This window comes from Nerophis lumbriciformis, linkage group LG02, assembly GCF_033978685.3.
Source record: "Nerophis lumbriciformis linkage group LG02, RoL_Nlum_v2.1, whole genome shotgun sequence".
NCBI classification, from domain to species: Eukaryota; Metazoa; Chordata; class Actinopteri; order Syngnathiformes; family Syngnathidae; genus Nerophis; species Nerophis lumbriciformis.
The window spans coordinates 52559327-52573146 of NC_084549.2; the positions used below are offsets into that span (position 1 = coordinate 52559327).

General features: G+C 38.3%; 1 protein-coding gene across 1 annotated transcript in view; it reads left to right on the top strand.

Moving 5' to 3' along the window:
- Positions 1-13820, top strand: part of slc24a3 (solute carrier family 24 member 3) — a 329241-nt gene that overhangs the window by 125043 nt on the left and 190378 nt on the right. The window contains exon 3 of the mRNA XM_061964480.2: positions 11146-11271. Coding sequence (XP_061820464.1) covers positions 11146-11271 — 126 coding nt within the window. The remainder of the gene's footprint in view (positions 1-11145; positions 11272-13820) is intronic.

Consider the following 13820-nt stretch of genomic DNA (forward strand, 5'->3'; position numbering starts at 1 on the left):
CAAAACCGAACATGACTGAAACAAAACATGATCACACAGACATGACACTCGGGGGCAACACTCTTCACTCTACCCGGCAGTGGGTCTCCACAGCCCCGGACTCCAGGGTAAATGACGAGTCCGGCAATTAGTTGCAAATCGTGGCTTTATTGAGGTCTTGCACACAGCCAATCCAACAAAACACTAGCCACTCCCCGCACTCAGCTACCGCTCCCTCACCTCGCTCGCCCACACACTCACCTCACATGCTGTCACATATTAAAGGGCCACACACACACATACACTGCTCTCATAACACATGCTAACCCATTTGAAGCGTCACCACCGCATTCAAGCAGCCTCTCCTCCGCGAGTCAGGCAGGGCTAAAGCAATAACAAATGTTTTTATAGTAGCAGATATAGGTCCATATTGCATTAAAAACTAGATTTTAACCCACTTCTATGGTGGAAGAACAATGAGCCCATATATCCTCTTACTGCTAAGTTAGCCAGGCTGGGGGGGAAAGAAAACTGAGGCTGAGTTGACTTGAAACTGTTTAATGTTGCACTTTTTATATATAGAAGAAATGTTTTGTCATTTTATTTAATCTGAGCAACAACTTGAGGCAGTTTAATGTTGATTAACGTGGACCCCGACTTAAACAAGTTGAAAAACGTATTGGGGTGTTACCATTTAGTAGTCAATTGTACGGAATATGTACTGTACTGTGCAATCTACCAATAAAAGTCTCAATCAATCAATCAAAAAAAGCACTTTATATGTAGAAAGGTTTTGTTAAGAAACCATTCTGAGCCTTATCTTATTTAGTTTTTATTTTATATATGTTGACCACATCAACCCTGGCAATGGACCCTGTGTGTGTATGTATGTTATGCCATTGTTTACAAATTTGGTAAATAAATAACCAAACAATTAATATTTTGTTGTTTTCTTACTGTACCGAAAATGAACCGAACCGTGACCCTTTTCAACTTTGCGCAACAATCAGGATGGTTCTTTTCCTCTTTGGTCCTGAGGACACGACGTCCACAGTTTCCAAAAACAATTTGAAATGTGGACTCGTCAGACCACAGAACACTTTTCCACTTTGTATCAGTCTATCTTAGATGAGCGTTTCTGGGTGTTGTTGATAAACGGTTTTCACCTTGCATCGGAGAGTTTTAACTTGCACTTACAGGTGTAGCAACCAACTGTAGTTACTGATAGTGGGTTTCTGAAGTGTTCCTGAGCCCATGTGGTGATATCCTTTACACACTGATGTCGCTTGTTGATGCAGTACAGCCTGAGGGATCGAATGTCACGGGCTTAGCTGCTTACGTGCAGTGATTTCTCCAGATTCTTGAACCCTTTGATGATATTACGTAGCGTAGATGGTGAAATCCCTAAATTCCTTGCAATAGCTGGTTGAGAAAGGTTTTTCTTAAACTGTTCAACAATTTGCTCACGCATTTGTTGATAAAGTGGTGACCCTCGCCCCATCCTTGTTTGTGAATGACTGAGCATTTCATGGAATCTACTTTTACACCCAATCATGGCACCCACCTGTTCCCAATTAGCCTGCACACCTGTGGGATGTTCCAAATAAGTGTTTGATGAGCATTCCTCAACTTTATCAGTATTTATTGCCACCTTTTCCAACTTCTTTGTCACGTGTTGCTGGCATCAAATTCTAAAGTCAATGATTATTTGCAAAAAAAAAAATGTTTATGAGTTTGACCATCAAATATGTTGTCTTTGTAGCATATTCAACTGAATATGGGTTGAAAATGATTTGCAAATCATTGTATTCCGTTTATATTTACATCTAGCACAATTTCCCAACTCATATGGAAACGGGGTTTGTCGTCGTCCCTAGCGTTTTTACTCATATGGATTGTTCATTAATCACTCTAACCAACGTTTCTAAGATTTACAGTATTTCTAAAACTAGTCATACTTACTAAACCGTCCCATGTGTGATGTCTGTAGAAGTGTTTTCATCCATTGTTCTATGTGCAATCATAATGTAATGAAGCTAGCGTTGTTAGCATTAGCTAATATGCGTCAACACGTTTACGAGCGTCTTTGTTAATTTTATTAACTTACAATGGCATTATTTTTGTATTGTTTCAGTTTCACAAATTCCTCAGTAAATTAACCAAAATATCAGCGTGGAGTTATTGAGTTTTGTTAGCTGATTAGAGAGCTAGCTTTCGCAGTTAGTGGGTCCATGATGATGACTTCTGTTTTGTTTAATCAGCCGTTTTACTGCCGTGTGACAGGCACCGTTTGGAAACAATTAAGGTATGTAAGTAAACATTTACGAAATCTTTCTGTGTAAATAACTAATTTCACAACAAATATATCTGCGACTTAGTTCTGTGCGGCTAATATATGGAAAAACAATTTTTCTTCTAAGATTTAGTGTGTGCGGCTTATATACTGATGCGCTGTAGTAATATAAGCCAGGCCCCCGTTGGGTGATGTCATCCCTCTCATGTCCCCCATTTATAATAGGTGTTTATATATCCACACTACTATGCCCCTTTTATCTGCATCCCTAGGGCAAGCCTAAGCTACAGGTATAGTCTTTCTGCAGTGGTTATTACACCAAATTATTATACATTTAAAAATGTCTGTACCACAGGTATTTTTGCAGTAAAATAATTTTGCCTGAGGTGCCAGTTTTTTGTTTTTTTACTGTAAAATCAATATATTGTCAGCAGGGTATAAAACTCTTTTAGACGGCAAGACAACAAGAATGCAGGCACATTTTCTTGCATACGGTTGGGAATCATCTTTCATTGGTAAGATTGTGTGAATTGTCGCACATGTTTTTGTCGTGACGGGGTTCTCCCGAAATGCAGACGGACCACTCCGGACAAAGCGTGCAGGTAAGAACATGATTTATTCTCAAAAATAACGTGAATTACCAAAAACAGAAAACAAGCAAAATGAATAATGTGCTGATCGCACTCGAAACTAAGCTAACACATAGCATGGACTAGAAACAAGCAAAACTTACGTAGACAAGGCTACCACTTAGCATTGGCTAGGAGACAAGCAAAACTTACGTTGACAGGTTGCATGAAGCAAATAATGACGCCAGCCTGAGCATGGCAAGCAAGGTGAATAAATAGCTCTCTGATTAGTGGTTGACAGCAGCTGAGCGTGGGACCACTAACCAGAGGCAGGTGAACCCAATTAATCCCCATGGTGACCAAAATAAACCGAGGAGTGCACAAAACAGGAACTAAGGGAATCCAAAACATAACAAAAACATGATCCGGACCATGGATCATGACAGTTTTTATTTTGTCAATTAGGGATGCAACGATTCGACATAAAAATATTCAAAAATATTGTCATCAACAAATGAGGATAATATTCAGTGACGTCATCGCTCGTGTTTTTTCAGAAGTGCCTGATTTATTGTGACCGGTGACCTTCAGCAGCGAGAGAAAAAAACAACGTCAAAAGTATGGAAACATTTCACCCAACATGTCAAAGCGGACCTAACTTTTCATGGCAGTATATCTATGATGTGGGAACATTTAAAGCGGAGGCTTGTTGCACATCTGGAGGATGAGCACCACACCTCAGTAAGATTGTTAGCTTGTTAGCTAGCCAGCTCACAACAGAGAGTAGGGTTGCCAATAGAGATGTCCGATAATATCGGACTACCGATGTTATTGGTCGATAAATGCTTTAAAATGTAGTATCGGAAATTATCGGTATCGGTTTCAAAAAGTAAAATTTATGACTTTTTAAAACGCCGCTGTACGGAGTGGTACACGGACGTAGGGAGAAGTACAGAGCAGTTGCGTCTCCCAGTCATACTTGCCAACACTCCCGATTTTCCCGGGAGACTCCCGAATTTCAGTGCCCCTCCTGAAAATCTCCCGGGGCAACCATTCTCCCGAATTTCTCCCGATTTCCACCCAGAAAACACTGCCTTTACGTGCCGGCCCAATCAAATCCAATCCAATCCAATCCACTTTATTTATATAGCACATTTAAACAACAAAATGTTTCCAAAGTGCTGCACAACAATATTAAACACAATTAAAAACAATATAAAATAAATATGATTAAAAACAATTTCAAAGGGTAAAACCAATTAAAACAGTAAATAGAAATCAAAATTTTAAAAACACAGAGGACAACAGAGGACCACACAACTCACGTAATGTTAAAAGCCAGAGAATAAAAGTGGGTCTTAAGACGAGACTTAAAACACTCCACTGTGGGAGCAGTTCGAATATGGAGGGGCAGAGTGTTCCAGAGCTTAGGGCCGATCACAGAGAAGGCCCTGTCTCCCCTGGTTTTAAGTCTCGTCTTGGACACCACGAGCTGGAGCTGGCTCTCGGACCTCAGAGCGCGCGCAGGATTGTAAGTTTGGATGAGGTCCGAGATATACTGAGGTGCCAGTCCATGTAAAGCTTTAAAAACAAACCGCAAGGTTTTAAAATCAATTCTAAAATGAACACACAATATCTATGGCTTTTCACACACACAAGTGAATGCCTTTGCATACTTGATCAACAGCCATACAGGTCACACTGAGGGTGGCCGTATAAACAACTTTAACACTGTTACAAATATGCGCCACACTGTGAACCCACACCAAACAAGAATGACAAACACATTTCGGGAGAACATTTGCACCGTAACACAACATAAACACAACAGAACAAATACTCAGAACCCCTTGCAGCACTAACTCTTGCGGGACGCTACAATATACACCCCCCCCCCCCCGCCACCCCCCCCCCCCCCCCCAACTCAACCCCGGCCCCCCCCAACCCCGCCCACCTCAACCTCTTCATGCTCTGTCAGGGAGAGCATGTCCCAAATTCCAAGCTGCTGTTTTGAGGCATGTTAAAAAAAATAATGCACTTTGTGACTTCAATAATAAATATGGCAGTGCCATGTTGGCATTTTTTTCCCCATAACTTGAGTTGATTTATTTTGGAAAACCTTGTTACATTGTTTAATGCATCCAGCGGGGCATCACAACAAAATTAGGCATAATAATGTGTTAATTCCACGACTGTATATATCGGTATCGGTTGATATCGGAATCGGTAATTAAGAGTTGGACAATATCGGATATCGGCAAAAAAGCCATTATCAGACATCTCTAGTTGCCAACTGTCCCTGAAAAACGTAATTGTCCCATATTTACAAACAAAAGTAGGCGTTCTGTTTTGAACTGTCAAGGAACGCGCTTTGTCCCGTATTTTTTTATTACCATGAGAATAAATAATGACCGTAAAATATCAAAATACTCCCATCGAAGGACAACAGCTTCGCAACAGTCTTCAACAGGCTAAGCTAATCGATGCAAGAGTGCCTGATCGCTCATCCGTCAAACTCATTGCAGATCGACTTTTCTGCCATCTGGGAATTAGCTTTGCCTTCCGTGTTAGTCACGTTGCCTTAGTTCAGCGGCAGCTATCTCGCTAGAGTTTAGTGCCGAGTTTCTGGCAGTCAGGACTCCAATGTGACATTTTTGCTCAATAACGTTTTTTCTGTTAAAAAAAATTAAAAAGAAGACATTGGGAAAGTTCGGAGATTATTTTTGTGCGTCGGAAAAGCTACCATGGCTATCACATCTGAAAGTTACATGCTAGCTTAGCTACTCGTCAACGTAGCAACTCTGCTCTCTTGTTGTCTTTTTCTCAAAACACCAGTTGTTTATCTAAGTTGTTAAACATAAACATAATGTGTTCAACTTTATGATAGCTACAATACAGGTCAAAAAACAAAAATTGCACCAATAAAGTGTTTAATTCTGACATTATACTTCACTTAATAACCATAAAATAGCATAAAGACACTGACCACACTGCTGAAGTGAATGTGTTTTGTAAAAAAAAAAAAAAAAAAAAAAGAAAAAAAAAAAAAAAGAACAAACAAAATGTTGCCAGTCATATAATAAAAGAAAAATATCTATTTTTGTCAAACTTGTTCTCATAGTGATGAGAACTTTTTAAAGTTAAGCAGTACAGATGTATGTAAAGAGAGATGGTTATTTTCATTCTGTTAAGTTAAACAGGACATACTTTTATTTAAGAAAGATATTCATTGTATTCAGTTAATTTTGTTATTTTGCACAAAAAAGTGATTATTGCACAATTTGTTTACCAAATGTTTGTATTATTTCAAAACCTGCACATTTTTTCGAAATTCTGGTTGGAGTCAAATAGTATAGCGATATGTGTGTGTAGCTTGTCAGTCATCAGATCTTATAACCCATGAAGCATGAATCGATGTAACTGGACTCTTCTGAAACGTCTTAAACAAACAAGACGAATCCATTTGCCACCTTTGCTGATATTATTGATATCATACTGTAAAACGTATTTCACACAAAAAAAGGCAAAAATAATCGGTGTCCTTTATTTTTTTATTTTTTTTCCAGGGAATTGGCAACCTTAACAGAGAGACAAAGTTGTGCGAAAAAATATTCAACTATCATTTAAAATATATTTATTTTTTAGGAAATTAGATTGCTTCGGTGTTGTTTTATTTGTTGCTATTTTGACCGTTCTTTGTTCACATATAAATTGATTCTTGGCTTCTCATGGCTTTTAAATGCACAAAAGTTTAATAGTTATTATAATTTTGTAACAGCCCAATGAGCAGCACAGTTACAGTATGAATAAATGTTTCTGAATTAAATAGTCATCTTTGTTGTGAGAGAGCACATGTCTAAAAATATATCAGGCTAAATTTAAAAGCCTAAATCAGAGACAGTAAATAGTAGGGCTGCGAATCTTTGGGTGTCCCACGATTCGATTCTTGGGGTCACGGTTCGATTATAAATCGATTTTTTTCGATTCAACACGATTCTCGATTCAAAAACGATATTTTTCCGATTCAAAACAATTCTCTATTCATGCAACACATAGGATTTCAGCAGGATCTACCCCAGTCTGCTGACATGCAAGCAGAGTAGTAGATTTTTGTAAAAAGCTTATATAATTGTAAAGGACAATGTTTTATCAACTGATTGCAATAATGTAAATTTGTTTTAACTACTAAATGAACCAAAAATATGACTTGTTTTATCTTTGTGAAAATATTGGACACAATGTGTTGTCAAGCTTATGAGATGGGATGCAAGTGGGGATGTCCGATAATATCGGCTTGCCGATATTATCGGCCGATAAATGCTTTAAAATGTAATATCGGAAATTATCGGTATCGTTTTTTTTATTATGGGTATCGTTTTTTAATAACTTTTTTTATTTATTAAATCAACCTTTGCCTTTGCCGCAAATCTAAACCACTGACAACACTATTATTTTCTTTGGAACAAACGTCTCGCTCTCTTTGGTTTCTTTGGGAACTTTCTGGACCCCTCCAGAGCCTAAATGAGCTAGATTCGGACTTCGCAGGAACAATAAACCGACTCCAGTTAGGGGTCAGGGGAAAAAAACGCAGAGTACCTTCTAACCCAAACCCAACAGTGAGATGGGGTAAGAAGCTCTGTCATTCGGGAGGAACTCGGAGAAAAAACAAATGATGTGGCTTGGGTATCTTGTCAGGATGCCCCCTGGGCGCCTTCCCTGGGGAGATTTTAATGGAACAGCCGACCAGTAAGCCGATGAGATGGCCTCAAGTAAGACACAGGACACTTTCGCGAGACTATGACTTTTAGCTAGTCTGGGAACTCCTTGGGATCCCCAAGGAGGAGCCGGACAAAGTAATCAGGGAGGGAGAAATATGGGCTTCGCCGCAGTCCCTGCGACCTGACCTTGAATAAGAAGAAAATGGAGTGATGGAAAGATGTACGTACGGACGGAGGATTTTCCCTCTGGTTTCTTCTTGGCATTATTGCTTGGTATGACTTCTGCTAGCTAAAATCTGGACTTGATTTGTTTTTTGATGTGTGACGTTATACCCGAGGGTTGTGTACAGAAAAATCGAATTAGGAATACAATCACCCCTAACTTGAGTTGATGTACCATATTTACGCAATTGATTATGACAATAATTTGATGGTTTAATTGTCTCAAAATACTAATGTCTTTAAATTGAAAGGGTAATAGAATAGTTATTGTACAGTATGTACTGTAAGCACATATACTGTACATTAAAAGGGATACAACAGGCTTTATTTGTCACATGGCGCCCGGAGACTTGAGGTCAGCATCCTGGTCAGTGAAGCTGAACGTACATACTGTATGTGGGTGGCACTGGAAGCAAGATGGGTGAAGTGTCTTTCCCAAGGACATAACAGCAGTGACTGGACTGGAAGAAGTGGGGTTGGAACCATTAACCCTCTAGGCAGAACAACTTGAAAATAGTGGACGTTACATTTTCTAGCTGCACTTGCAGAAAAACATTTTGTTCTCTGTACTGTTTGCAAAATGTCTCATGTTTGTCTATTCTGTAAACATACTGTAGCGTAGAGTGGTGTTATTTATGGAAGCCGTGTGCCTACGCCGGTGCCTGTTGCATGGCGGGCAAGGAGATGGATGGGAAGCGTGGGGCTGGAGAATACAGTGACCTAGATGAGTGAACTGGAATGATTGGTGTTGCAGAGCGCCTCATGCCTCCTGCAGGAATGTGGCGAAGCGACGGGCATGGAATCTTTGTTCCGTGGCGAGAAGGAAAGGTTAGAAATATTGTTGGAATATTATTGTACTGCTACTACTAATTCTACATTACACCCATCAGATTTCTACATACTGTACATGAAAGGAATGTTTTCAAAAAAGATCAGTTTTTGTCAGATCATATTTACATAAATACATATATATATATATATATATATATATATATATATATATATATATATATATATATATATATATATATATATATATATATAGATATAGATATATATAGATATATGCATATATATGTATATTTATATATGTATATATATGTATATATATATATTTATATATGTATATATATATATATATATATATATATATATATATATACAGTATGTATATATATATATATATATAAATATATATATATATATATATATATATATATATATATATATATATATATATATATATATATATATATATGTATGTACAAACCCCGTTTCCATATGAGTTGGGAAATTGTGTTAGATGTAAATATAAACGGAATACATCCATCCATCCATTTTCTACCGCTTATTCCCTTTGGGGTCGCGGGGGGTGCTGGAGCCTATCTCAGCTACAATCAGGCGGAAGGCGGGGTACACCCTGGACAAGTCGCCACCTCATCGCAGAGCCAACACAGATAGACAGACAACATTCACACTCACATTCACACACTAGGGCCAATTTAGTGTTGCCAATCTACCTATCCCCAGGTGCATGTCTTTGGAGGTGGGAGGAAGCCGGAGTACCCGGAGGGAACCCACGCAGTCACAGGGAGAACATGCAAACTCCACACAGAAAGATCCCGAGCCCGGGATTGAACCCAAGACTACTCAGGACCTTCGTATTGTGAGGCAGACGCACTAACCCCTCTTCCACCGTGCTGCCCCAACGGAATACAATGATTTGCAAATCATTTTCAACCCATATTCAGTTGAATATGCTACAAAGACAACATATTTGATGTTCAAACTGATAAACATTTATTTTTTTTGCAAATAATCATTAACTTTAGAATTTGATGCCAGCAAAGAAGTTGGGAAAGGTGGCAATAAATAGTGATAAAGTTGAGGAATGCTCATCAAACACTTATTTGGAACATCCCATAGGTGTGCAGGCTAATTGGGAACAGGTGGGTGCCATGATTGGGTATAAAAACAGCTTCCCAAAAAATGCTCAGTCTTTCACAAGAAAGGATGGGGCGAGGTACACCCCTTTGTCCACAACTGGGCCCGAGATCATCTAAGATGGACTGATGCAAAGTAGAAAAGTGTTCTGTGGTCTGACGAGTCCACATTTAAAATTGTTTTTGGAAATATTCGACATCGTGTCATCCGGACCAAAGGGGAAGCGAACCATCCAGACTGTTATCGACGCAAAGTTCAAAATCCAGCATCTGTAATGGTATGATATTAGTGCCCAAGGCATGGGTAACTTACACATCTGTGAAGGCACCATTAATGCTGAAAGGTACATACAGGTTTTGGAACAACATATGCTGCCATCTAAGCGGCGTCTTTTTCATGGACGCCCCTGCTTATTTCAGCAAGACAATGCCAAGCCACATTCAGCACGTGTTAAAACAGCGTGGCTTCGTAAAAAAAGAGTGCGGGTACTTTCCTGACCCTCTGCAGTCCAGACCTGTCTCCCATCGAAAATGTATGGCGCATTATGAAGCATAAAATACGACAGCCGAGACCCCCCGGACTGTTGAACGACTGAAGCTCTACATAAAACAAGAATGGGAAAGAATTCCACTTTCAAAGCTTCAATAATTAGTTTCCTCAGTTCCCAATCGTTTATTGAGTGTTGTTAAAAGAAAAGGTGATGTAACACAGTGGTGAACATGCCCTTTCCCAACTACTTTGGCACGTGTTGCAGCCATGAAATTCTAAGTTAATTATTTTTTGCAAAAAAAAAAAAAAGTTTAAGAGTTTGAACATCAACTATGTTGTTTTTGTAGTGCATTCAATTGAATATGGGTTGAAAAGGATTTGCAAATCATTGTGTTTCGTTTATATTTACATCTAACACAATTTCCCAACTCATATGGAAACGGGGTTTGTATATATGTGTGTATGTATAAATGTATGTATGTATATATATATATATATATATATATATATATATATATATATATATATATATATATATATATATGTCAGATCAATATTGGTATTGGCCAATACTCAAGGTATAAGGACACCCCTACTAAGCAGCACAACATTTTTGAAAGAGTAGCATTAAATCAGCTATATTAACATTTTTGTATTAAATGTGCTTTTATTTTTAAGGGGCAGGACAAAGGTCCGACATATTTTGCTTCATTGAACCAATGTGTGAATTTGGAGTGAATGAATGATGGATTCTCACTTCTCTGTGCGCATTTTGAGTGTCTATACTCTAGTGAATAGAAAAGTGCTATATAAATCTAATCTATTATTATTATCATTGTTGTTGTTGTTATTATTATTATTAGTTGTTGTCTAAAACAAATCTACTCAACCATTCTAACAACAATTTCTTCTATCTTTGTCACCGTTTCAGCAAACCATGTTTCCATTTCCACAAAGCTGGAGGAGACTAGGTGGGACAGTCGTCACCTTCTCCAAGATTTTTATGACAACCAGTCCAAGCCGTTCTCAGAGATTGACAAAAACTGCACCGAACCAGGTAAGGCTGTCTTGTCTCATCAAAAAAAGCTCAGTTGAGTCTCAATCAATGAATTATTCAACCAGGGGTTGGCACATTGCTTCAAGACTCGATCAGAGGTGTCCAGTTGAAGGATACATAGGTCTACTTTGATATTTCTTCATGAATCATTCAGTACAGTCCTTGACAAATGTCATCTAAATGAGAAAATATGTATTTTATAATGTCGATATGTATATATATTTTTTAACTATTATTACTCTTTTAGATGGTGAATAACAACCTGCTTAAAGGGGAACTGCACTTTTTTGGGGAATTTTGCTTATATGTCTTTTTTTTAACGATGATAAAAAAAACGCTTGAAAGATTTGTCTAATGGGTGTCACCGTGGTAACCCTCAAAGCCCTCTAAAACAACTTCAAAACCCTCCAGCAACGTTTTATATCCACAGTGCAAGCAGTAACAGACACATTCATAACAATATGTAAAATGTTCAATATTTACCGTATTTTGATAATTTTAATCATTTGATTTCACTGATTTCTTCCGCGGATTGTTTCCGTTTCCATAGCAGCGCTCGTCTGACTTTTGGCAACACATGTTTGCTCCTACTTCCGGAATCAAACACGAGTGTGTGTTCTAATCATGGCAGACTTGGTAACAGACAACGAAGACGACTATTTTTGGACAAATAAGGTTTCACAGCCTTTTTTTTTAAGCTAAATATACAGACGATGGACTACTGCTTATAGAAGTCAGCACAAAGGAAGAGTGAGACGTTGGAGCAGACGGAAGCCGAGAGAGTGAACTACTTTCCTGGTGTTTCTTTCTGTAATTATTATTAATTACCACTATTATTAGTTATAATTATTTGAAACAGTACAACAATTGGATGAGTAAAACAACTTGCACTGAGCCTAGTCTATAAAATCCGCTACACCTCCCTGATACCGAAGTACATGTCAAACTACTTCCTTAACGTAAATGACCGCCATAACCACAACACCAGAGGGAGCTCCACTAACCACGTTTAACCCAGATTCCGATCTAACAAAGGTCTTAACTCATTCTCTTTCTATGCCACATCAATGTGGAATGCGCTCCCAACAGGTGTAAAAGAAAGGGCATCTCTATCCTCCTTCAAAACCGCACTAAAACAACACCTCCAGGCAACTTCAACCCTAAACTTACTTTCTCTGATGATGCAATTGTTGATGACTGAAGTGTTGATACCAACCAATTCTAAACCCCCCCTCCCCCCCTCCATATCCCACACCCCGGATTGTAAATAATGTGAATATTGTATATACTCTGATATCATGTATCAATTTAAAACAAGTTGAAAAACGTATTCGGGTGTTACCATTTAGTGGTCAATTGTATGGAATATGTACTTCACTGTGCAATCTACTAATACAAGTTTCAATCAATCAATCAATCAATGAGCTCTAAATATGTACGTTTACTGCCATATAGTGTCTATTTTTTAAGTCTGTGTGTAAAACGTCAATAAAGTATTTGTTTTTCAATTTTATTTATTTTTTTAAATCATGGGCTTTTTAGTTACACTTAAAACATTGATTACAAATTCATAAAGTCACAAGTTGATTCAATTTAAAAAAAAAAACCAGCTTTCTAAAAAAAAATCTGCTGCAGATTCAGGCATTTTAGGCCGCGGCAATCTTGGAGGGAATTAATAACACCGGATATTTTCTATCCCGATGTATTCTTTCTGTCTTCCATTAGGGTGATTTTAACGTTGGTAACTGACCGTTTTAACCAAAGTCAAAGTGTTTGCTCAGGTGCGAACGCAGTAGTCTAATGTCCTAAATCTAAACGGCAATCTGGATCAGCCCCAACATGTAATCACTTATTCCGTATCCCGCGTCTGACATTTTCTGAAAGTTTAATCAAAATCCGCGTATACATTTTTGTGCTATCTGCGGCGAAATGAAAGAAACAGAGTTAACACAGAAGTAGAGTCTCCTTATTTTTTTTCTACCATACCTCTCACTCAACTCTCTATTCGCTATCTCTTAGTATCTCTCACTCCTCTCTTTGCCCTGCTTTTCCATATTGCTCACTCCGCAGCTCTCTCCTTTCCTATACCTCTCACTTGTCTTTCTGCTCTCTCTCTCCTTATCTCTCACTTGTCTCTCTGCTCTCTCTCTCCTTATCTCTCACTTGTCTCTGTCCTCCCTGTACGTATCGCTCAGTCTGTATCTCTCTTCATTCCTGTATCTCTCACCGGTCTCTTTGGCCTACCTCTACATAGGCCTGGGCGATATGGACGAAAAAGAAAATCCCATATTTGTTCACAAAAAATTTGATTTACGATGTATTTCTCTACTTTTTAAAGAAATCAGTGATTGACATTCACAGAGGTCATTCAAAACATGTTTTTCTTTTATTTGATCAAAAACTAGTAGTTTAAAATGACACGACATGCACCACAAAATTGTAATTTGAATAATCTTGTTCTAAATTGTACTAACTAAATTAGGAGCTTTCTTTGGGGAGCAATAATTCTGCCTGGAATGAATCACTTCTGAGGGCAGCACGGTGGAACA